At 48.4% G+C, this 27,879-nt stretch overlaps 1 protein-coding gene across 6 annotated transcripts in view; it reads right to left on the reverse strand.

Annotated features, from left to right (window-relative positions):
* SZT2 (SZT2 subunit of KICSTOR complex) overlaps positions 1-27,879 on the reverse strand; it is a 484,798-nt gene that overhangs the window by 126,883 nt on the left and 330,036 nt on the right. For 5 of the 6 annotated variants that reach the window (XM_030207429.1, XM_030207428.1, XM_030207430.1 and 2 more), the window contains exons 51-53: positions 15,255-15,430; positions 3,976-4,151; positions 2,091-2,188 (exon numbers count right to left, since the gene is read on the reverse strand). In XM_030207429.1, the coding sequence (XP_030063289.1) occupies positions 2,091-2,188; positions 3,976-4,151; positions 15,255-15,430 (450 nt within the window). The remainder of the gene's footprint in view (positions 1-2,090; positions 2,189-3,975; positions 4,152-15,254; positions 15,431-27,879) is intronic. The other variant, XM_030207431.1, reaches the window with a different exon arrangement.

A 27,879-nucleotide genomic window follows, 5' to 3' on the forward strand; every position in this document is an offset into this window, starting at 1 on the left:
CTGCAGCAAGGGGAAGTAGCATGCAAGTAACAGGATGGGACAAGCCTGTGGCAGCAAGGAGAACACAGAGTAGTGAGACGAGAGGAGAATAAAGAGCGAAGCAAGGAGGAGGAAGGAAGGAGTAGGACAAAGAGTGAAGCAAGGGCGAGAGGGTGACAGCAGGAAAGAGTAACGAAGGGAAAGGGAGAGAAGTATCCTGTGTGAGGAAGAATGCAAAGGAAACATGCCAAGTGAGATTAGAAAGATATTTTCAAACATGAAGGGAAGCAGAGGACAAAGGTATTTCATCAGAGAAGAGGAAGAGAAGCAATGATACTACTAATCATTTCAATGGCGCAACTAGACGTATGCTGCGCTGTACACATTATATGCAGGTACTTTCTCTGTCCCTAGAGGGCAGCGCTGTACACATTATATGCAGGTAATTTCTCTGTCCCTAGAGGGCAGCGCTGTACACATTATATGCAGGTACTTTCTCTGTCCCTAGAGGGCAGCGCTGTACACATTATATGCAGGTACTTTCTCTGTCCCCAGAGGGCTCACAATCTAAGTTTTGGTACTGGGGCAACAGAGAGTTAAGTGACTTGCCCAAGGTCACAAGCAGCTGCAGTGGGAATTGAACCCAGGTTGCCAGGATCAAAGCTCACTGCACTGACCATTATGTCACTCCTCCAAGGGTGCAAATTGATAACAGGAGGAGGAGGAAGAATGTCAAGCCATAAGATAAGAGAAAGTAAGGAAGAAACTTGAGCAAGACTGGGAAGGGAGGGAAAAACATTAATCAACAAGGGAAGCAGACGAGACAGAAGACCACCAGCTGAAGGCAGGGTACAAGGGATAAAAGGGCAAGTGAGAAGGGAAGAGTGCCAAGTGAAGAAAGAGAAGCTGAAAAGGACAAAGCTGAACTGCTTAACAATAATTTCTGTTCTGTGTTCACGGATGAAAGGCCGGGGATAGAACCACAGAAAACAAATGCAAAAGGGGACGGATGTATGATAGACCAAGACCCGTTCTCAGAGGACAGTGTTCGTGAGCAGCTAGCTAAACTAAAAGTAGACAAAGCGATGGGGACTGATGGGATACAACCAAGGGTGCTCAAGGAACTTGAAGTTCTGGTGGTTCCGTTGACTGACCTCTTCAATGCTTCCTTAGAGTCCAGAGTGGTCCCGGAGGACTGGAGAAGGGCAGGTATGATCCCTTTGCACAAGAGTGGAACTAAGGAGGAGGCAGGGAATTACAGACCTGTCAGTCTGACTTCAGTGGTGAGTAAACTAATGGAAACGCTTCTAAAGCAGAGGATCGTGAGATTTCTTTAATTGAATGGAATGCAGGACCCGAGGCAGGTCGTATCAGATGAAATCTGACTGATTCCTTTGACTGGTTAATCAAACAGTTGGACTTGGCAGGGGCTCTGGATGTGGTGTATTTGGATTTCAGCAAGGCCTCTGACACAGTTCGGCACAGGCGACTTATAAATAAACTGAGTTCCCTCGGTATGGGACCTAGAGTAACTAACTGGGTTAAAAATTGATTAAACGGAAAGAGACAGAGGAATAGAGCTTGCTCTGAAGAAGGGCATGTTATCAGTGGAGTACCACAGTGATCGGTCCTAGGGCTGGCTCTTTTTAACATCTTTGTGAGTGATATTGCGGAGTGAGGGGGGGGGGGCATATGATGAAGTTAAGAGGAAACAGGCTTAAGAGGAATCTAAGAAAGTATTCATTTACAGAAAGGGTGATAGAAGCGTGGAATAGCCTCCAGGTGGAGGTGGAGGTGGCGGAGACGAGGACTGTGTCAGAGTTTAAGAAAGCATGGGACGTGTGTGGTATCCCTTAGGAGAAGGAGGATGGGCAGACTGGATGGGCCATTTGGCCTTTATCTGCCGTCAGATTTCAATGTTTCTAAGAGCGTCAAGTGAAGAAAGAGAAAGCTAAAGAGACAAGTGGGAAAACAAAGAAAGTCAAGAAAGGTTGGGAAAGAAAGAAAGTGTGAGAAGTGCTGAGGGGGCAGCGAGGGTCAAATCCAAAGTGAGGAGGACAGGAAGATTGTTGAGTGGAGAGAGAAGTGAAGAATAACAGAGGTTCCCCTACCAAGCTGACTCATGAATGCCATCCATTGCTGACAGGTGTGACTGAACAGTGGATGCAAAGTGCCAAGGTCTCCTTCCTCCAGCTGACTGACCCGCTTCCTGTACAGGAGAAAGAAAGGACAAATTTACCTACTGAGATAGGGTAACACATGCATAAAAATGCTTGAATGTGTATTTGAACTCAAATGGACAATGCAAAAGCTTAAACCATCTATATAGAAAGAGGATGAGTGGTAATGTCTGATACTTTGCCCAATCCTAGTTTTAAGATGTGCTTCTCCCCCAGCAATGCTATGCTTCTGTAACCTCTCCTCTCCATAGAAATTCTAGTGAAAGGACTATATTTCTTTTATTCTTTACTTTTTATTTGTATTTCCTACACCACCCCGACCTGTGAGGGAGGGAATAGGAAGAAAGAACACGCGACATCTTTCCGCTGACCTTTATTTCTACAAGTATAAGGGAAAGGGAATGGGATTTGATATATCACCTTCTGTGGTTACAATCAAAGCGGTTTGCAGATTATATACAGGCACTTAGCTTGTAACTGGGGCAATGGAGGGTTAAGTGACTTGCCCACGGTCACAAGGAGCTGCAGTAGGAACTGAATCCAGTTCCCCTGGTTCTCAGGCTCTTCCTCCACTCCAAACCCAGCAAAGCAAAAGAGTTTATCCATGAACATTGTAAGAAAGGGACAGAATTACATTTATGGAGGATGCAGAAAAAGACAGTAGGCAGGGCTGAAGCCCCGGTGACTGGTGCTACTGCTAACAAGTTTCAAACCTGGGCTGATTTTACAGGGAATACAAAACTGTTTTGCTGAACTTTTGCCCACCTCTGCCATGCAATGTGGTAGTCTGCTGCACATCCTTGGCCCTAACAGACTGCTTCCCTTTCCACCCTCTGCTGTCACCCTCCCTGCCAGCCTTACCTGCCTTATCTGCTTCCCTTTCCGCCCTCTGCTGTCACCCTCCCTGCCAGCCTTACGTGCCCTCTGCTGCCATCCTATCACCAGTCCTTTCTGTGGCCTTTGACCTTCTCATCACCCAATTTCCTGTCATTTCTGAATATCACGTGTTCATACCAGTCTTCTGACCTCTGCTGCTAATTTGATCAGAATTTTGCCCATCCCTCTTCCCTCTGCCAGCCTTACCTGTTATTGTTGTTCATGGTGGACTTTGGTCCTGGGGAACTGGGTTCAATTCCCACTGTAGGCACAGGCAGCTCCTTCTGACTCTGGGCAAGTCACTTAACCCTCCATTGCCCCAGGTACAAATAAGTACGCCACATTGAACCTGCTATGAGTGGGAAAGCGCGGCGTACAAATGTAACAAAAAACAAACAAAATAATATTTCCTGGCTACCATCTACATCACAGGCCCCAGGGCTGTCACTCCCTACTTCTCTCTGCAATCTGTTCTGCTAGTTGCCGTCTGTCACTCTCAGAGCTTCTGCCAACTGTTGCCCCATCCTTGGTCAGTGTTCTGCGCCTGCCAGCCACCGCTCTCTGTACTTACACACAATGACTAGTTCAGAGAGTAGAAAACTTGAGGAAGCTATGCACCTTGAGGGAGTATTGGGTTTTAGTGTGATAACCTTGTAAAGAAGTAGCATTATCCCAGTACTCTGCCCAATGGCCCTAAGTCAGTGGTTCCCAAACTTGGTCCTAGAGGCTCCCCCACCCCCCCAAGCCAGTTAGGTTTTCAGGATATCCACAATGAATATTCAATGCCTTCTCTCATGAATATTCATTGTGTATATCCTGAAAATTTGACTGGCTGGGGTGCCTCCGGGATCAGGTTTGGAAACCACTGCCCTAAGCTATGTCTGTGAATCCGAAGAAGAACCAAAGCTAACAGTCAGGAGAGGTGTGAAGAAAGTTAAACCTTTGGGCTGCTGCTTGCCTCTCAGCCTGCTCCATCTCGGCTGCTCGCTCCTGACTTGTGCTTTGCTTCACGCTCTCTGTCTTATGGCGTCTGCGAGTGCGGCATTCCTCTGTCCGCTCCAAAACAATGTCATCTGTTGTTTTAGGAGCACTTAACTCCGAACCGTCAGGCTTACTCTGAAATTTAAAAAAGAAAGCTCATGTAGAAGGCATAAGAATCACACTTCAGGAGGGTTAGGATGGTTAAGGGAAAGTAACTGCACGACTTGACAAAAAACAAATTCAAACATTTTACAACGGGAATATAAAAAAACAAAACAAAACAGCATCCCCTGGTATTTCAGGTACAAGATCACATCTAAAACTCAGAAAGCAACTCTGCTGGAGGGAGGAAATGATGTCTGTGTGCAGCATGGCAGCTTAGGAAACAAGCTCTTGAGCCAAAAAAGAAATATCCAGCCCCAGCAGGTGGCACAGTAGTGTTTCAAGTCCTGCTGGGGATGCTAGAGGCCTGGTTAATAATGAAAAGAGCCTGGGCTGCAGAACTGGAGGATGAGGGCCCACCATCACAGGGAATGAGCGAAGGCCCAGCTTCACAGGGAAAGAGCGAAGGCCCACCTTCACAGGGAAAGAGCGAAGGCCCAGCTTCACAGGGAAAGAGCGAAGGCCCACCTTCACAGGGAAAGAGCGAAGGCCCAGCTTCACAGGGAAAGAGCGAAGGCCCACCTTCACAGGGAAAGAGCGAAGGCCCAGCTTCACAGGGAAAGAGCGAAGGCCCACCTTCACAGGGAAAGAGCGATGGCCCACCTTCACAGGGAAAGAGCGAAGGCGCACCTTCACAGGGAGAGAGCAAGAGCCCACCTTCACAGGGAAAGAGCGAAGGCCCACCTTCACAGGGAAAGAGCGAAGGCCCACCTTCACAGGGAAAGAGCGAAGGCCCACCTTCACAGGGAAAGAGCGAAGGCGCACCTTCACAGGGAGAGAGCAAGAGCCCACCTTCACAGGGAAAGAGCGAAGGCCCACCTTCACAGGGAAAGAGCGAAGGCCCACCTTCACAGGGAAAGAGCGAAGGCCCACCTTCACAGGGAAAGAGCGAAGGCCCACCTTCACAGGGAAAGAGCGAGGGCCCACCTTCACAGGGAAAGAGCGAGGGCCCACCTTCACAGGGAAAGAGCGAGGGCCCACCTTCACAGGGAGACAGCGAGGGCCCACCTTCACAGGGAGAGAGCAAGGGCCCACCTTCACAGGGAAAGAGCGAGGGCCTACCTTCACAGGGAAAGAGCAAAGGCCCACCTTCACAGGGAAAGAGCGAGAGCCCACCTTCACAGGGAAGCAGAGAGTAAGAGAGAGACTGTGGGGGACAGAGGGAAGATTCAGCTACATAAACTCTGACGTGCTCCTTCCCAGGTTATGTAGGTGGTAAAAATATAGTTGCATACCTGTAGTGTTTATTCTCCATGGACACAAGTGATGACATCATCAGATAATGGCACCAAACTGGAGAGAGATTCCAAGCTGAAAGTCTCGAGACATTTAAAAATGTAGGCATGGGAATTCCAGCCTAAGGCAGGTAGTATAAATAGCAATCCCAGCGCATTCCATCCTCGGTTCATACCAAGCATGCTTCAACTCAGGGAAGGAAGGGTGGGATTGTGTGGCTGAAATATCCCTCTATCCACGGACAACAACCATTACAGGCATGCAACTATATTTTCTCCTAGGACAGTGGTGAAATTTCAGCCACAGAAATGGTGACTCTCAAGCTATAGGGTTGCTACCATGTGACAGAAGAATATCCAATCATGAATTTCAAAAATGCAGGAAATGCCATATTAATGGCAATCTGCAGACATACACTGACAAATTCACACTGAGCAACCAAAAGAAAATAGGAGACGGTGAGCTGAAGCATCATAAAGAAGAATTTAATACTAAATGCACAAAACCAAAATCAGAATTACCAGAGTGATGCAAACAGAGAGTGGTGGATGCTTGGAATGCCCTCCCGCAGGAGGTGGTGGAAAAGAAAACAGTAACGGAATTCAAACATGCGTGGGATAAACATAAAGGAATCCTGCTCAGAAGGAAGGGATCCTCAGGAGCTTAGCCGAGATTGGGTGGCAGAGCCGGTGGTGGGAGGTGGGGCTGGTGGTTGGGAGGTGGAGATAGTTCTGAGCAGACTTATACGGTCTGTGCCAGAGCCGGTGGTGGGAGCTCTTAACTCCACCCTTAACTCCCTCCTCTCCCACCACCCCCCCCTCACTCTCTCCTCAATCACTGGCTGACTACTTCCGCAACAAGGTGCAGAAGATCAACCTCAAATTCACCACCAAACCATCTCCTCCTCTTCATCCTATAACCCACTCCCTCAACCAACCAACCCAGGCCTCCTTCTCCTCTTTTTCTGATATCACCGAAGAGGAAACCGCCCATCTTCTCTCCTCCTCGAAATGCACCACCTGCTCCTCAGACCCCCATCCCCACCAACTTACTTAACACCATCACTCCTACTGTCACCCCCCCCCCCATCTGTCATATCCTCAACCTTGCTCTCTCCACTGCAACTGTCCCTGACACCTTCAAACATGGTGTAGTCACACCACCCCTTAAAAAACCATCACTTGACCCTACCTGTCCCTCCAACTACCGCCCCATTTCCCTCCTACCCTTTCTCTCCAAGATACTTGAACGTGCCGTTCACAGCCGCTGCTTTGATTTTCTCTCCTCTCATGCCATCCTCGATCCGCTTCCATCTGGCTTTCGCCCCCTACACTCGACAGAAACGGCACTATCTAATGTCTGCAATGACCTGTTCCTTGCCAAATCCAAAGGCCATCCTCATCCTCCTCGACCTATCCGCCGCTTTTGACACTGTCAATCACAACTTACTTCTCGCCACACTGTCTTCATTTGGGTTCCAGGGCTCTGTCCTCTCCTGGTTCTCCTCTTATCTCTCCCACCGTACCTTCAGAGTACACTCTCATGGTTCTTCCTCCACCCCAATCCTGCTCTCTGTTGGAGTTCCTCAGGGATCTGTCCTTGGACCCCTTCTTTTTTCAATCTACACCTCTTCCCTGGGCTCCCTAATCTCATCTCATGGTTTCCAAAATCATCTTTATGCTGATGACACCCAGCTTTATCTCTCCACACCAGACATCACTGCGGAAACCCAGGCCAAAGTATTGGCCTGCTTATCCGACATTGCTGCCTGGATGTCCAACCGCCACTTGAAACTGAACATGGCCAAGATCGAGCTTATTGTCTTCCCTCCCAAACCCACTTCTCCTCTCCCTCCACTCTCTATCTCAGTTGATAACACCCTCATCGTCTCCGTCTCATCTGCCCGCAACCTCGGAGTCATCTTCGACTCCTCCCTCTCCTTCTCTGCGCATATCCAGCAGATAGCCAAGACCTGTTGTTTCTTCCTCTATAACATTAGCAAAATTCGCCCTATCCTCTCTGAGCACACCACCCGAACTCTCATCCACTCTCTCATTACCTCTCACCTTGACTACTACAACCTACTCCTCACTGGCCTCCCACTTTGCCATCTATCCCCCCTTCAGTCCATTCAGAACTCTGCCGCACGCCTTATCTTCCACCTGGACCGATATACTCATATCACTCCTCTCCTCAAGTCACTTCACTGGCTTCCGATCAGGTACCGCATACAGTTCAAGCTTCTCCTATTAACCTACAAATGCACTCGATCTGCAGCCCCTCCTTACCTCTCTACCCTCATCTCCCCTTACGTTCCTTCCCGTAACCTCCGCGCTCTCAAGACAAATCCCTTTCAGTACCCTTCTCCACCACCGCCAACTCCAGGCTCCGCCCTTTCTGCCTCGCCTCACCCCATGCCTGGAATAAACTCCCTGAGCCCATACGCCAGGCCCCCTCCCTGCCCATCTTCAAAGCCTTGCTCAAAGCCCACCTCTTCAATGTCGCCTTCGGCACCTAACCACCATACTTCTATTCATAGTAACATAGTAGATGACAGCAGAAAAAGACCTGCGCGGTCCATCCAGTCTGCCCAACAAGATAAACTCACATGTGCTACATTCTGTGTATACCTTACCTTGATTTGTACCTGTCCTTTTCCGGGCACAGACCGTATAAGTCTGCCCAGCACTATCCCTGCCTCCCAACCACCAGCCCCGCCTCCCACCACCGGTTCTGGCACAGACCGTATAAGTCTGCCCAGCACCATCTCCGTCTCCCGCCACCGGCTTTGCCACCCAATCTTGTCTAAGCTCCTTAGGATCCATTCCTTCTGAGCAGGATTCCTTTATGTTTATCCCACGCATGTTTGAATTCCGTTACCGTTTTCGTTTCCACCACCTCCCGCGGGAGGGCATTCCAAGCATCCACTACTCTCTCCGTGAAAAAATACTTCCTGACATTTTTCTTGAGTCTGCCCCCCTTCAATCTCATTTCGTGTCCTCTCGTTCTACTGCCTTCGCACCTCCGGAAAAGGTTCATTTGCAGATTAATACCTTTCAAATATTTGAACGTCTGTATCATATCACCCCTGTTTCTCCTTTCCTCCAGAGTGTACATGTTCAGGTCCGCAAGTCTCTCCTCATACGTCTTGTAACGCAAATCCCATACCATTCTCGTAGCTTTTCTTTGCACCGCTTCAATTCTTTTTACATCCTTAACAAGATACGGCCTCCAAAACTGAACACAATACTCCAGGTGGGGCCTCATCAACGACTTATACAGGAAATCTAGACTGCTCCAACTTGACATTTCGCCCACTAGATTGTAAGCTCTATTGAGCAGGACTGTCCTTTTTTGTTAAACTGTACAGCGCTGCTTAACCCTAGTAGCGCTCTAGAAATGTTAAGTAGTAGTAGTAGTAGGGAGGCGGGGCTGGTGGTTGGGAGGCAGGGATAGTGCTGGGCAGACTTATATGGTCTGTGCCCTGAAGAGGACAGGTACAAATCAAGGTAGGGTATACACAAAAAGTAGCACATATGAGTTTATCTTATTGGGCAGACTGGATGGACCGTGCAGGTCTTTTTCTGCTGTCATCTACTAGGTTACTATGTTACTATGTCTTGTAAACATATGAATTGTGGACCAAGTAGCTGCCCTACAAATGTCTTGAGCAGACGCTCTGCATAAATGTGCTCTAGTAGTCACCACTGTGTGTAAATGATGAACTGTGATTCATGGTACTGGGGATGTATTTGTCTGCTCATAACAGAAGAAAATACAGTCTGCAGTCCAGGATGACAAAATTCTTTTAGAGCCAAGATAATTTTATTATTTATTTATTAGGATTTATTTATCGCCTTTTCGAAGGAATTTACTCAAGGTGGTGTACAGTAAGAATAGATTAAACATGAGCAATAGACAATTACAGCAGTAAAAATATTAAAAACAATACAAAGTATGGCATGATATACTACTTACAATGTCAACACAATACGTATTAGAACATTATAATTGATAGTGAAGGGTAAAGCAAAGATGTAACATATAGATAGGTAAGGAAGAGTTAGAAAGTAAGGTGACTGATTTAAAGAAAATTGCACGAGGTCAGAGAAATGGTTAACTATTATCTCAGCTAGAGGGGAAGAAGTGACGTCACCGCACAAGATGACAGCTTAGTTCTTTCGCTCCCTCTCCTTGCACACTAATAATGTGATATCTCTAGCCATCGGCAGATATTCATATCGTAAGAGTGGTGAGGATTCGTAGCAAAGCAGCAAAAATGAGTAAATCTTCTACCAGTTGGATAAAAAGAGACGGAACGGCTGTCAGGCTGATCAAAAAGTAAGGCCCAGACTCTCCATGTGTCACCAACACATCTCTCCCAATCTGACTGATTCGGCTCTGTCTTTGGCGGAATTGCGGCTACCTCCCTCCCAAAAGAAAAGTATTTCCACTGAGCTTAGAAAGTTACTTTCATCTATATAAGCAGACATAAAAACCTCTAAGGAAGAAATCTTAGATCGTATCACAACGCTTAGCTCTGACCTCCGTGAGGTGGGGGGGAAGGGTTGAGGATATCGAGCTGAAACTGGCTATAAGCTAGACGGCCTGGAGAACAGAGGCCGTCGAAACAATCTCCGTTTTTGCAGAGTACTGGAGGGAGGAGCGACAGAGGATGTTCCGGCCATTGTTAAAGCCCTCTGTGTTACCTTGTTGGGGTCTGAGTCGGGTGCTCCACTGATCGAATTGGAACGAGCTCACCACTTGACAGCCCAGCGCATGGATGGGAGACCTAGAGACATCATTGAACGATTCTTTATATATGTGGATAAAGAGCTTGTTTTAACATGCGCTCGTCAGATGCCGGAGTTGGAATATAATGGCTCTCGAGTGGCTGTATATCAAGGTATCTCTCAATTCACATTGCAACAGCGGAGGTCGATGAGGCCAGTTCTGAAGATTTTGAACAAGGAGCAGACCCGGTACAGATGGGGGTTTCCGTTTTCCCTAAACTTAGCTTGGCAAGGCAAGAACCATCGCGTACAATCCCTGACAGGAGCCTGGAAACTCTTGCAGACGGCGGGGTTGGCAACTTCACCGGTCCCTCAGACCGCACTAGCTCCTGCAACTAAAGCTAAACTTCAGAAATGGCAGAGCGTCTCGGAGTCCTCTAAGAAGCACTCGTAAAATGAAGTTATCTTACTGGACTGGAGTTGACTCTGGTTGCGAGGGTTGGGGGGTTTCATTTTTTCTCACTTCCTCCTACCCCCTAACCGGTGTACGAGGGATCTATGTATATGTATGGGAGGGGAGTTTGGTTGGTTGAAATTCCATGTATAAAAGGGAAAAGGGTTGGAGGGAGGGGAAAGAACAACAAGGGAGCTGCAGAGGGAAGGAAAGAAATCTCTCGCCCTCTGAATTGTGCTGAGTGCAAAGGTTTTTCTTACAGAGATAGCTTTATGAGCCATGGTTTAATTTGTGTCTTTCTGCTATTATATTTCAAAACCAAATCTAACTTAGGTGTTAGTTATTTGTGGTAACTGAGACAAGTGTTTAGAAATAAACTGTTTTAAAAAAGACAGGGTACATATGCAGTGGTTTACTGCCCTAAAGAATTATAAAGGGATCAATGAACATCCATGGTTATCATTCTGCTTCAATATTCACAGCCTCAGCATTACATTTCATAAGTCCATCCTCTCTAGATTGCAAACTCCAAGAAGTAGGAATATTTCTCTATGGAATGGATGGTAGATGCATGAAAGACCTTCCCAGTGCAAATGAGGATTGTAGATGAATTCAAGAAAGCATGGGACATCAATCTAGTGACAATTTTGGACACATTCACTCTTCCCTCCTCTCTTCTGGTTTCCCTTTTCGTCCCTTCACCCTTCCTCCCCATTATTACTTATGTAGGTTTTCAGTTGTATTAACATATTATTACTGCATTGGTGTCTGCCTCTGCAGTGCACTGTAAGCCACACTGAGCCTGACGCTGTTGGGAAATTGTGGGGTACAAATGAGATGATAAATAAATAAAAAGGATGGTGATAGGAGTGTACTACTGTCCGCCTCGCCAGGATGAGCAGGTAGACACAGAAATGATAAAAGAAATCAGAGACGCAAACAAAATGGGCAATGTGATAATAATGGGTGACTTCAATTATCCAAATATAGACTGAACCACTGAACTAGCCAGCTTCTGCAAACCACTGAAAACCTATCTTTTCAACAAGACATATCACAAAGATCAAAACATGTGAAACCCCACATGTATCCAGAACTGTCTTATAATGCTTTCTTGCTATTTCACTACTATGCTTTATCATTAACATGTGACCCCAAATCCTTCTGTAATACCAATTGTTTATTCTCTTCTCATTTTCACTATTCATGATGTATTGTAAGCCACATTGAGCCTGCAAAGAGGTGGGAAATTGTGGGATACAAATAAAAATAAATAAATAAATAAATAACATCGGGACACGCTAGAGAGGTACAATTCCTTGATGAAATCAAGGACAGCTTTATGGAGCAGCTGGTGCAGGAGCCGACGAGAGAAGGAAAAATTCTAGACTTGGTCCTTAGTGGAGCGCATGATCTGGTGAGGGACGTTATGGTACTGGGGCCGCTTGATAACAGTGATCATAATACGATCAGTTTTGATATCAACCTTGAAGTAACTATAAACAGGAAGTCAAATATGTTAGCGTTTAACTTTAAAAAAGGAGACTATGATAAAATGAGAAGAACGGTTAAAAAAAAAAACTTAGGGGGACAACTGAGAGGGTAAAAACTGTACAACAGGCATGGACGCTGTTCAAAAATACTATCCTGGAGGCCCAGGCTAAACATATTCCGTGAATTAGAAAAGAAAGGCGGAAGTCCAAAAGACAGCCGGCGTGGTTGAAAAGTGAGGTGAAGGAAGCTATTAGAGCTAAAAGAAACGCCTTCAGAAAATGGAAGAAGGAACCATCTGAAAATAACAAGAAGCAGCATAAGAAGTGTCAAAGCAAATGCAAGGCGCAGATAAAGAAGGCCAAGAGGGATTACGAAAAAAAGATAGCATTAGAGGGGTAAAAGGGGCGATCAAGGAAGACAAAGGCGTAGCGGACAGACTGAATGAATTCTTTGCTTCGGTCTTCACCGAGGAAGATTTGGGTGGGATACCGGTGTCGGAAATGGTATTTCAAGCAGACGAGTCGGAGAAACTTACTGACTTCACGGTAAACCTGGAGGACATAATGGGGCAGTTCGGCAAACTGAAGAGTAGCAAATCTCCTGGACCGGATGGTATTCATCCTAGAGTACTGATAGAACTGAAAAATGAGCTTGCGGAGCTACTGCTAGTGATATGCAATTTATCCTTAAAATCGAGTGTGGTACCGGAAGATTGGAAGGTGGCCATTGTAACGCCAATTTTCAAAAAAGGTTCCAGGGGAGATCCGGGAAATTATAGACCGGTGAGTCCGACGTCGGTGCCGGAGAAAATGGTAGAGGCTATTATCAAAAACAAAATTACAGAGCACATCCGAGGACATGGATTACTGAGACCAAGTCAGCATGGCTTTTGTGTGGGGAAATCTTGCCTGACCAATTTACTTCAATTCTTTGAAGGAGTAAACAAACATGTGAACAAAGGGGAGCCGGTTGATATTGTGTATCTGGATTTTCAAAACGCATTTGACAAGGTACCTCATGAAAGGCTACAGAGGAAATTGGAGGGTCATGGGATAGGAGGAAATGTCCTATTGTGGATTAAAAACTGTCTGACGGATAGGAAACAGAGAGTGGGATTAAATGGGCAGTATTCACAATGGAGAAGGGTAGCTAGTGCGGTTCCTCAGGGGTCTTTGCTAGGAACGCTGCTTTTTAATATATTTATAAATGATTTAGAGATGGGAGTAACTAGCGAGGTAATTAAATTTGCTGATGACACAAAGTTATTCAAAGTCGTTAACTCGTGACAGGATTGTGAAAAATTACAGAAGGATCTTACGAGACTGGGAGACTGGGCAGCTAAATGGCAGACGACGTTTAATGTGAGCAAGTGCAAGGTGATGCATGTGGGAAAAAAGAACCCGAATTATAGCTACGTCATGCAAGGTTCCATGTTAGGAGTTACGGACCAAGAAAGGGATCTGGGTGTCGTCATCGATAATACACTGAAACCTTCTGCTCAGTGTGCTGCTGCGGCTAGGAAAGCGAATAGAATATTGGGTATTATTAGGAAAGGTATGGAAAACAGGTGTGAGGATGTTATAATGCCGTTATATCGCTCCATGGTGCGACAGCACCTTGAGTATTGTGTTCAATTCTGGTCTCAAGAAAGATATAGTAGAATTGGAAAAGGTGCAGCGAAGGGCGACTAAAATGATAGCGGGAATGGGACGACTTCCCTATGAAGAAAGACTAAGGAGGCTAGGGCTTTTCAGTTTGAAGAAGAGACGGCTGAGAGGAGACATGATAGAGGCATATAAAATAATGAGTGGAGTGGAACAGGTGGATGTGAAGCATCTGTTCACGCTTTCCAAAAATACTAGGACTAGGGGGCATGCGATGAAACTACAGTGTAGTAAATTTAAAATAAATCGGTGAAAAGTTTTCTTCACCCAACGTATAATTAAACTCTGGAATTCGTTGCCGGAGAACGTGGTGAAGGCGGTTAGCTTGGCAGAGTTTAAAAAGGGGTTACACGGTTTCCTAAAGGACAAGTCCATAAACCGCTACTAAATGGACTTGGGAAAAATCCACAATTCCAGGAATAACATGTATAGAATGTTTGTACGTTTGGGAAGCTGCCAGGTGCCCTTGACCTGGATTGGCCACTGTCATGGACAGGATGCTGAGCTCGATGGACCCTTGGTCTTTTCCCAGTTTGGCATTACTTATGTACCTATTTGTCTCTCAAGGTAAAGTATTGGCCTGGCTGCAGTCCTTACAGCACAAGCAAAACCAGGTTGATTAGAGGGACTCCACTTCTCTCTCCTATACCACTCCCTGCGAAGTATCACAGGGCTCCATCTTGGTACCATTGCTATTTAACATTTTCCTCTCGCTATTTTCATTAATTGCCTTAGGTTTTTGTGTAAGCAAGTCCTTGCTATCAGCCAGCCCTCCTACATGGGGAACCCTTTGGATAAAAACTGTGGCAATTGTTCTGTTTGCATTGTAAATATTAAGATATTCACTGTTCTAAACTGACCCAGGACGATACACACGTGAGTAAGCCATTTCACCATTTCTTTTTACCATTATAGCTCCTTGTAATCTGAATACATTCAGGTTTGACTGCTTGGTTGGAAGACATTTTGTTTTTTTAACTCTCTTTTTTTTATAGTGATCATTGCTGGAGTATTTAGATTTGCACCAACTGGGTAAGCCATTCTCTGAGTGTTCACTGTTTCTTACTTCACTGTCTTACTTTTTAAGTTTTAACTTGCTATATTGGTGCACGGTTTTAGTGGTCATAGTATCTGATGTTTTTACATGGATTGTTCATATGATTTATTTATGTGTGATCAGCTGTACTTTTTACTGATTGGTTTTTGTGTTATTTATTGTAGCATTTTATTCCCCTGATTCAGCCTGTGCTTTAGGTGAAACATGTCATGTCAGGCATTTCAGAGTGTGAATCCCGGAAGCATCAATATAACTTATTAAAGTCTGCATTTTCCTTTTCAAGGTCTGCTCTTTATCTTTTGCTCTACGCGTCCAGAGAACAGTTTATCCAACCTTGATGAAAAAAACTTCTCCTGAGGACACTGTTAGTCTAGCATCTAGCCAGACCCTTTGTTCCTGTAACGGCTATTTGTCCAAATCTATTCATAGACACCTTACCAGCATGTCCCAGAAACTGCGTCTGGCCATCTTGCTGCTGGGTGTGACGGGTTCTGAATTCCCTGGAGTGCAGCTTGAGACACTTGAGAAGTGAAGAGGTGACGGCTGTCGTCTGTGAGAACTTGCAGAGCTGAGAACCAATTCCTTAATATCTGACACTGTCCGTCTCAGGCGAGCTGCAACAGACAGTAGTGGTAATAAATCATTTTCTCTTAGAAGTTTGCAGAATTATATGAGAAACAAATAACAGAGTATTCATCCCTATGCTGAATTACACAGAAAGAATTATCACATCCAAACTCAAGCTGTGGGGACAAAATTACCACATCCACACTCCCTGCACCGAACCCCAGGGGAACAATTACCACATCCACACTCCCTGCACCGAACTCCAGGGGAACAATTACCACATCCACACTCCCTGCACCGAACTCCAGGGGAACAATTACCACATCCACACTCCCTGCACCGAACCCCAGGGGAACAATTACCACAACCACACTCCCTGCACCGAACCCCAGGGGAACAATTACCACATCCACACTCCCTGCACCTAACCCAGATAAACAATTATCACAACCACACTCCCTACACCAAACCCCAGGGGAACAATTACCACAACCACACTCCCTGCACCGAACCCCAGGGGAACAATTACCACAACCACACTCCCTGCACCGAACCCCAGGGGAACAATTACCACATCCACATTCCCTGCACCAAACCCAGAGAAACAATTACTACAACCACACTCCCTGCACCGAACCCCAGGGGAAGAATTACCACAACCACACTCCCTGCACCGAATCCCAGAGAAACAATTACTACAACCACACTCCCTGCACCGAACCCCAGGGGAAGAATTACCACATCCACACTCCCTGCACCAAACCCAGAGAAACAACTACCACATCCACACTCCCTGCACCGAACTCCAGGGGAACAATTACCACATCCACACTTCCTGCACCAAACCCAGAGAAACAATTACCACAACCACACTCCCTGCACCGAACCCCAGGGGAACAATTACCACAACCACACTCCCTGAACCGAACCCCAGGGGAACAATTACCACAACCACACTCCCTGCATCGAACCCCAGGGGAAGAATTACCACATCCACACTCCCTGAACCGAACCCCAGGGGAAGAATTACCACAACCACACTCCCTGAACCGAACCCCAGGGGAACAATTACCACAACCACACTCCCTGCACCGAATCCCAGGGGAACAATTACCACAACCACACTCCCTGAACCGAACCCCAGGGGAACAATTACCACAACCACACTCCCTGCACTGAACCCCAGGGGAACAATTACCACAACCACACTCCCTGAACCGAACCCCAGGGGAACAATTACCACAACCACACTCCCTGCACCGAATCCCAGGGGAACAATTACCACAACCACACTCCCTGAACCGAACCCCAGGGGAAGAATTACCACATCCACACTCCCTGCACCAAACCCAGAGAAACAACTACCACATCCACACTCCCTGCACCGAACTCCAGGGGAACAATTACCACATCCACACTTCCTGCACCAAACCCAGAGAAACAATTACCACAACCACACTCCCTGCACCGAACCCCAGGGGAACAATTACCACAACCACACTCCCTGAACCGAACCCCAGGGGAACAATTACCACAACCACACTCCCTGCATCGAACCCCAGGGGAAGAATTACCACATCCACACTCCCTGAACCGAACCCCAGGGGAACAATTACCACAACCACACTCCCTGAACCGAACCCCAGGGGAACAATTACCACAACCACACTCCCTGCACCGAATCCCAGGGGAACAATTACCACAACCACACTCCCTGAACCGAACCCCAGGGGAACAATTACCACAACCACACTCCCTGCACCGAATCCCAGGGGAACAATTACCACAACCACACTCCCTGAACCGAACCCCAGGGGAAGAATTACCACAACCACACTCCCTGCATCGAACCCCAGGGGAAGAATTACCACATCCACACTCCCTGCACCGAACCCCAGGGGAACAATTACCACATCCACACTCCCTGTACCGAACTCCAGGGGAACAATTACCACATCCACACTCCCTGCACCGAACTCCAGGGGAACAATTACCATATCCACACTTCCTGCACCAAACCCAGAGAAACAATTACCACAACCACACTCCCTGCACCGAACCCCAGCGGAACAATTACCACAACCACACTCCCTGAACCGAACCCCAGGGGAACAATTACCACATCCACACTCCTTGAACCGAACCCCAGGGGAAGAATTACCACATCCACACTCCCTGAACTGAACCCCAGGGGAACAATTACCACAACCACACTCCCTGCACTGAACCCCAGGGGAACAATTACCACATCCACACTCCCTGCACCAAACCCAGAGAAACAACTACCACAACCACACTCCCTGCACCGAACTCCAGGGGAACAATTACCACATCCATACTTCCTGCACCAAACCCAGAGAAACAATTACCACAACCACACTCCCTGCACCGAACCCCAGGGGAACAATTACCACAACCACACTCCCTGAACCGAACCCCAGGGGAACAATTACCACAACCACACTCCCTGCATCGAACCCCAGGGGAAGAATTACCACATCCACACTCCCTGCATCGAACCCCAGGGGAAGAATTACCACAACCACACTCCCTGAACCGAACCCCAGGGGAACAATTACCACAACCACACTCCCTGCATCGAACCCCAGGGGAAGAATTACCACATCCACACTCCCTGAACCGAACCCCAGGGGAAGAATTACCACATCCACACTCCCTGAACCGAACCCCAGGGGAACAATTACCACATCCACACTCCCTGCACCGAACTCCAGGGGAACAATTACCACATCCACACTTCCTGCACCAAACCCAGAGAAACAATTACCACAACCACACTCCCTGCACCGAACCCCAGGGGAAGAATTACCACAACCACACTCCCTCCGAATCCCAGGGGAAGAATTACCACATCCACACTCCCTGAACCGAACCCCAGGGGAAGAATTACCACATCCACACTCCCTGAACTGAACCCCAGGGGAACAATTACCACAACCACACTCCCTGCACTGAACCCCAGGGGAACAATTACCACAACCACACTCCCTGAACCGAACCCCAGGGGAACAATTACCACAACCACACTCCCTGCACCGAATCCCAGGGGAACAATTACCACAACCACACTCCCTGAACCGAACCCCAGGGGAAGAATTACCACATCCACACTCCCTGCACCAAACCCAGAGAAACAACTACCACATCCACACTCCCTGCACCGAACCCCAGGGGAACAATTACCACATCCACACTTCCTGCACCAAACCCAGAGAAACAATTACCACAACCACACTCCCTGCACCGAACCCCAGGGGAACAATTAACACAACCACACTCCCTGAACCGAACCCCAGGGGAACAATTACCACAACCACACTCCCTGCATCGAACCCCAGGGGAAGAATTACCACATTCACACTCCCTGAACCGAACCCCAGGGGAACAATTACCACAACCACACTCCCTGCACTGAACCCCAGGGGAACAATTACCACAACCACACTCCCTGCACTGAACCCCAGGGGAACAATTACCACAACCACACTCCCTGAACCGAACCCCAGGGGAACAATTACCACAACCACACTCCCTGCACCGAATCCCAGGGGAACAATTACCACAACCACACTCCCTGAACCGAACCCCAGGGGAAGAATTACCACAACCACACTCCCTGCATCGAACCCCAGGGGAAGAATTACCACATCCACACTCCCTGCACCGAACCCCAGGGGAACAATTACCACATCCACACTCCCTGCACCGAACTCCAGGGGAACAATTACCATATCCACACTTCCTGCACCAAACCCAGAGAAACAATTACCACAACCACACTCCCTGCACCGAACCCCAGGGGAACAATTACCACAACCACACTCCCTGAACCGAACCCCAGGGGAACAATTACCACAACCACACTCCCTGCATCGAACCCCAGGGGAAGAATTACCACATCCAGACTCCTTGAACCGAACCCCAGGGGAAGAATTACCACATCCACACTCCCTGAACTGAACCCCAGGGGAACAATTACCACAACCACACTCCCTGCACTGAACCCCAGGGGAACAATTACCACATCCACACTCCCTGCACCGAACTCCAGGGGAACAATTACCACATCCACACTTCCAGCACCAAACCCAGAGAAACAATTACCACAACCACACTCCCTGCACCGAACCCCAGGGGAACAATTACCACATCCACACTCCCTGCACCAAACCCAGAGAAACAACTACCACAACCACACTCCCTGCACCAAACCCAGAGAAACAACTACCACAACCACACTCCCTGCACCGAACCCCAGGGGAAGAATTACCACAACCACACTCCCTGCATCGAACCCCAGGGGAAGAATTACCACATCCACACTCCCTGAACCGAACCCAGGGAAACAAACAATTACCACATCCACACTCCCTGCACCGAACTCAGAGAAACAATTACCAGAACCACACTCCCTGCACCGAAACCCAGGGGAAAAATTACCACAACCACACTCCCTGCACCAAACCCAGAGAAACAACTATCACAACCACACTCCCTGCACCGAACCCCAGGGGAAAAATTACCACAACCACACTCCCTGCACCAAACCCAGAGAAACAACTCCCACAACCACACTCCCTGCACCAAACCCCAGGGGAAGAATTACCACAACCACACTCCCTGCATCGAACCCCAGGGGAAGAATTACCACATCCACACTCCCTGAACCGAACCCAGGGAAACGAACAATTACCACATCCACACTCCCTGCACCGAACCCCAGGGGAACAATTACCACAACCACACTCCCTGCACCGAACTCCAGGGGAACAATTACCACATCCACACTCCCTGCACCGAACCCCAGGGGAACAATTACCACAACCACACTCCCTGCACCAAACCCCAGAAAAACATTTACCACAACCACACTCCCTGCACTGAACCCCAGGAGAACAATTACCACATCCACACTTCCTGAACCAAACCCAGAGAAACAATTACCACAACCACACTCCCTGCACCGAACCCCAGAGAAACAATTACCACAACCACACTCCCTGCACCGAACCCCAGGGGAACAATTACCACATCCACACTTCCTGCAGCAAACCCAGAGAAACAATTACCACAACCACACTCCCTGCACCGAACCCCAGGTGAACAATTACCACAACCACATTTCCCTGAACCGAACCCCAGGGGAAGAATTACCACAACCACACTCCCTGCATCGAACCCCAGGGGAAGAATTACCACATCCACACTCCCTGAACCGAACCCCAGGGGAAGAATTATCACATTCACACTCCCTGAACCGAACCCCAGGGGAACAATTACCACAACCACACTCCCTGCACGGAACCCCAGGGGAACAATTACCACAACCACACTCCCTGCACCAAACCCAGAGAAACAACTACCACAACCACACTCCCTGCACTGAACCCCAGGGGAACAATTACCACATCCACACTCCCTGCACCAAACCCAGAGAAACAACTACCACAACCACACTCCCTGCACCGAACCCCAGGGGAAGAATTACCACATCCACACTCCCTGCACCGAACCCCAGGGGAACAATTACCACATCCACACTCCCTGCACCGAACTCCAGGGGAACAATTACCACATCCACACTTCCTGCACCAAACCCAGAGAAACAATTACCACAACCACACTCCCTGCACCGAACCCCAGGGGAACAATTACCACAACCACACTCCCTGAACCGAACCCTAAGGGAACAATTACCACAACCACACTCCCTGCATCGAACCCCAGGGGAAGAATTACCACATCCACACTCCCTGAACCGAACCCCAGGGGAACAATTACCACAACCACACTCCCTGCACCGAACCCCAGGGGAACAATTACCACATCCACACTCCCTGCACCGAACTCCAGGGGAACAATTACCATATCCACACTTCCTGCACCAAACCCAGAGAAACAATTACCACAACCACACTCCCTGCACCGAACCCCAGGGGAACAATTACCACAACCACACTCCCTGAACCGAACCCCAGGGGAAGAATTACCACATCCACACTCCTTGAACAAAAACCCCAGGGGAAGAATTACCACATCCACACTCCCTGAACTGAACCCCAGGGGAACAATTACCACAACCACACTCCCTGCACTGAACCCCAGGGGAACAATTACCACATCCACACTCCCTGCACCGAACTCCAGGGGAACAATTACCACATCCACACTTCCAGCACCAAACCCAGAGAAACAATTACCACAACCACACTCCCTGCACCGAACCCCAGGGGAACAATTACCACATCCACACTCCCTGCACCAAACCCAGAGAAACAACTACCACAACCACACTCCCTGCACCGAACCCCAGGGGAAAAATTACCACAACCACACTCCCTGCACCAAACCCAGAGAAACAACTACCACAACCACACTCCCTGCACCAAACCCCAGGGGAAGAATTACCACAACCACACTCCCTGCATCGAACCCCAGGGGAAGAATTACCACATCCACACTCCCTGAACCGAACCCAGGGAAACAAACAATTACCACATCCACACTCCCTGCACCGAACACGAGGGGAACAATTACCACAATCACACTCATTGCACCAAACTCAGAGAAACAATTACCAGAACCACACTCCCTGCACCGAACCCCAGGGGAACAATTACCACAACCACACTCCCTGCACCAAACCCCAGAAAAACAATTACCACAACCACACTCCCTGCACTGAACCCCAGGGGAACAATTACCACATCCACACTTCCTGCACCAAACCCAGAGAAACAATTACCACAACCACACTCCCTGCACCGAACCCCAGGGGAACAATTACCACAACCACACTCCCTTCACCTAACCCAGAGAAACAATTACCACAACCACACTCCCTGCACCGAACCCCAGGGGAACAATTACCACATCCACACTTCCTGCAGCAAACCCAGAGAAACAATTACCACAACCACACTCCCTGAACCGAACCCCAGGGGAAGAATTACCACAACCACACTCCCTGCATCGAACCCCAGGGGAAGAATTACCACATCCACACTCCCTGAACCGAACCCCAGGGGAAGAATTATCACATTCACACTCCCTGAACCGAACCCCAGGGGAACAATTACCACAACCACACTCCCTGCACTGAACCCCAGGGGAACAATTACCACAACCACACTCCCTGCACTGAACCCCAGGGGAACAATTACCACAACCACACTCCCTGCACCAAACCCAGAGAAACAATTACCACAACCACACTCCCTGCACCGAACCCCAGGGGAACAATTACCACAACCACACTCCCTGAACCGAACCCTAAGGGAACAATTACCACAACCACACTCCCTGCATCGAACCCCAGGGGAAGAATTACCACATCCACACTCCCTGAACCGAACCCCAGGGGAAGAATTACCACATCCACATTCCCTGAACCGAACCCCAGGGGAACAATTACCACAACCACACTCCCTGCACTGAACCCCAGGGGAAAAATTACCACAACCACACTCCCTGCACCGAATCCCAGGGAAAGAATTACCACATCCACACTCCCTGAACCGGACCCCAGGGGAACAATTACCACAACCACACTCCCTGCACTGAACCCCAGGGGAACAATTACTACAACCACACTCCCTGAACCGAACCAAAGGGGAACAATTACCACAACCACACTCCCTGCACTGAATCCCAGGGGAAGAATTACCACATCCACACTCCCTGCACCGAACTCCAGGGGAACAACTACCACATCCACACTCCCTGCACCAAACCCAGAGAAACAACTACCACAACCACACTCCCTGCACTGAACTCCAGGGGAACAATTACCACATCCACACTCCCTGCACCAAACCCAGAGAAACAACTACCACAAACACACTCCCTGCACCGAACCCCAGGGGAAGAATTACCACAACCACACTCCCTGAACCGAACCCAGGGAAACAAACAATTACCACATCCACACTCCCTGCACCAAACCCAGAGAAACAACTACCACAACCACACTCCCTGCACCGAACCCCAGGGGAACAATTACCACAACCACACTCCCTTCACCTAACCCAGAGAAACAATTACCACAACCACACTCCCTGCACCGAACCCCAGGGGAACAATTACCACATCCACACTTCCTGCAGCAAACCCAGAGAAACAATTACCACAACCACACTCCCTGAACCGAACCCCAGGGGAAGAATTACCACAACCACACTCCCTGCATCGAACCCCAGGGGAAGAATTACCACATCCACACTCCCTGAACCGAACCCCAGGGGAAGAATTATCACATTCACACTCCCTGAACCGAACCCCAGGGGAACAATTACCACAACCACACTCCCTGCACTGAACCCCAGGGGAACAATTACCACAACCACACTCCCTGCACTGAACCCCAGGGGAACAATTACCACAACCACACTCCCTGCACTGAACCCCAGGGGAACAATTACCACAACCACACTCCCTGCACGAACCCCAGGGGAACAATTACCACAACCACACTCCCTGCACCGAACCCCAGGGGAAGAATTACCACATCCACACTTCCTGCACCAAACCCAGAGAAACAATTACCACAACCACACTCCCTGCACCGAACCCCAGGGGAACAATTACCACAACCACACTCCCTGAACCGAACCCTAAGGGAACAATTACCACAACCACACTCCCTGCATCGAACCCCAGGGGAAGAATTACCACATCCACACTCCCTGAACCGAACCCCAGGGGAACAATTACCACAACCACACTCCCTGCACTGAACCCCAGGGGAAGAATTACCACAACCACACTCCCTGCACCGAATCCCAGGGAAAGAATTACCACATCCACACTCCCTGAACCGAACCCCAGGGGAACAATTACCACAACCACACTCCCTGCACTGAACCCCAGGGGAACAATTACTACAACCACACTCCCTGAACCGAACCCCAGGGGAACAATTACCACAACCACACTCCCTGCACCGAATCCCAGGGGAAGAATTACCACATCCACACTCCCTGCACCGAACTCCAGGGGAACAACTACCACATCCACACTCCCTTCACCAAACCCAGAGAAACAACTACCACAACCACACTCCCTGCACTGAACCCCAGGGGAAGAATTACCACAACCACACTCCCTGAACCGAACCCAGGGAAACAAACAATTACCACATCCACACTCCCTGCACCAAACCCAGAGAAACAACTACCACAAACACACTCCCTGCACCGAACCCCAGGGGAAGAATTACTACAACCACACTCCCTGAACCGAACCCAGGGAAACAAACAATTACCACATCCACACTCCCTGCACCAAACCCAGAGAAACAACTACCACAACCACACTCCCTGCACTGAACCCCAGGGGAAGAATTACCACAACCACACTCCCTGAACCGAACCCAGGGAAACAAACAATTACCACATCCACACTCCCTGCACCAAACCCAGAGAAACAACTACCACAACCACACTCCCTGCACTGAACCCCAGGGGAAGAATTACCACAACCACACTCCCTGAACCAAACCCAGGGAAACAAACAATTACCACATCCACACTCCCTGCACCAAACCCAGAGAAACAACTACCACAAACACACTCCCTGCATCGAACCCCAGGGGAAGAATTACCACATCCACACTTCCTGCACCGAACTCCAGGGGAACAATTACCATATCCACACTCCCTGCACCAAACCCAGAGAAACAACTACCACAACCACACTCCCTGCACCAAACCCCAGGGGAAGAATTACCACAACCACACTCCCTGCACCGAACCCCAAGGGAACAATTACCACAACCACACTCCCTGCACCAAACCCCAAGAGAACAATTACCACATCCACACTTCCTGCACCAAACCCAGAGAAACAATTACCACATCCACACTCCCTGCACCAAACCCAGAGAAAAAATTACCACAACCACACTCCCTGCACCGAACTCCAGGGGAACAATTACCACATCCACACTTCCTGCACCAAACCACAGAACAATTACCACAACCACATTCCCTGCACCAAACCCCAGAACAATTACCACAACCACATTCCCTGCACCGAACCCCACAGAAAGTTACCACAACCACACTCCCTGCACCGAACCCAAGGGGAACAATTACCACAACCACACTCCCTGCACCAAACCCCAGGGGAACAATTACCACAACCACACTCCCTGCACCAAACCCCAGGGGAACAATTACCACAACCACACTCCCTGTACCAAACCCCATGGGAACAATTACCACAACCACACTTCCTGCACCAAACCACAGAACAATTACCACAACCACATTCCCTGCACCGAACCCCAGAACAATTACCATAACCACATTCCCTGCACCGAACCCCACAGAAAGTTACCACAACCACACTCCCTGCACCGAACCCAAGGGGAACAATTACCACAACCACACTCCCTGCACCAAACCCCAGGGGAACAATTACCACAACCACACTCCCTGTACCAAACCCCAGGGGAACAATTACCACAACCACACTCTCTGCACCGAACCCCAGGGGAACAATTTCCACATCCACACTCCCTGCACCGAATCCCAGGTGAACAATTACCACAACCACACTCCCTGCACCAAATCCAGAGAAACAATTATCACATCCACAATCCCTGCACTGAAATTCACAATATGGAGCAATGGAGCAGCACTCCACACACAGAAATGGGGATGTGCTATACATCTAGTAATGGAACAATGTTTCAGCTGCAGAGACAGAAGCGTGTGCTTGACTAACAACGGAGTTGTGCTTCACCTAGTCAAAGACAGAGCTGCCCTTGTGATTTAATAGGGAGATAAATCCTCCTAAGCTTAGAGCTATAGCAGCACCCTATTTGCAAAAATGAATCTGCTTCTGCAGACAGAGATAGCGCCAGGCTGTACTAACCAACATGCAGCTGTGCTGCACAGACTGAGAAAGAAAGGTGGTCCATATTCCAAGATGGAGAACTGCTCAACCTCCAGAGGTGGAGCAGTGTCCTAAGAACATAAGAATAGCCATAACTGGGTCAGACCTTATCTTCTTCCAACAGTGACCCATCCAGGTCACAAGTATCTGGGAGAAACCCAAAAAGTAGCGTTTCATGCTACCCATCCCAAGGCAAGCAGTGGCTTCCCCCATGTCTATCTCATGCAGAGATGATGCCGAGTTCCACAGTTAGAAATAAAGCTGCACTTTACAGTCAGAAAAGGAAGCACGAGCCACATGTAAAGGCAGACTTAAGCTACATAGTCAGAGATAGGGATGTGCTCTACACCTGGCGAGAGAGTTGCACTCTACACCCAGCGATGGGGCTGTACTGTAGAACCAGAAATGGAGCTGTGCCATGGAGCTGTGAGCTATATCCAGGGATGGAACAGTTCTTTATGTTCAAAGATGGAGATGAGCTCTACGTCTTCAGAGAGGAAGTTGTGTTCTCCAGTCAGAGACGGATCTGTAATTCATAAACAAAGATGTAGGCGTACTCCACGTTCAGAGATGGAACTGACAACGTATGAGAATGGAGTTGCTCTCCAGATTCAAAGACGGAACTGACACGCATAGATGAAGTAGGGGGCATTCAATGAAGTTAAATGGAAATACTTTACGGTTATCAATATAGCAGAGTAAAACTTGCTTGCCCTAAAGAGTGATTGTATTTCTATATAATTTATTTATTTCTTTAGAAGGAAAAGTACCAAGAACATTGTTTATGGAAATACTTTTAAAACAAATAGGAGAAAATATTTTTTCACTCAACAAATAGTTAACCCATTAGTGCCCAATGTTCCCAGATAGTGGCTTATGGGAACATTGGGCACTAATGGGTTAATCACTGGAACACTTTGACAGAAGATGTAGTAACAGCATATCTGGGTTTAAAAAAGGTTTGGACAAATTCCTGGAGGCAAGGCCATAGTCTGCTATTGAGACAGACATGGGAAAGCCACTACTTGACATGGGATTGGTAGCATGGAATGTTGCTACTATTTGGGATTCTGCCAGATACTTGTGACCTAGATTGGTCACTGCTGGAAGCAGGATACTGGGTTAGATGGACCATTGGTCTAACCCAGTATGGCTATTCTTATGTTCTTATGAGGCAGAACACTAGTTCTTGTACCAATGTAGACACGTTCCATAGGCAGAGACAGAGGACAGCCACAATGGGAAGATGGAGTACCAGCAACAAAGATAAAGTCATATCGCCTGTCCAGACTGGAAATGATCTCCAGAGACACAGAGACTGAGCCATGCGACAGTGGAAGCAAGAAGCCTCACTAAGACAATCCACAGCAACATGTCTTGTAGAAAGCAGGTAGAGTTGGCGGTCAGAAGGAAATTAGGTCCTTTTCATAGGGTCCCAAGCAAAATCGCTGATCCACCAATGAACTGAACCGCAGAAGCAGGCCCAGAAGTAACAGTGCAGACCAAATGTATACGGAGCAAGGTATCCCCAGTGGGGAAGGGCACAGCTGATAGACATGGAAGTGAAACACAGAAA

Source organism: Microcaecilia unicolor, chromosome 6 (assembly GCF_901765095.1).
Source record: "Microcaecilia unicolor chromosome 6, aMicUni1.1, whole genome shotgun sequence".
Taxonomy (NCBI): Eukaryota; Metazoa; Chordata; class Amphibia; order Gymnophiona; family Siphonopidae; genus Microcaecilia; species Microcaecilia unicolor.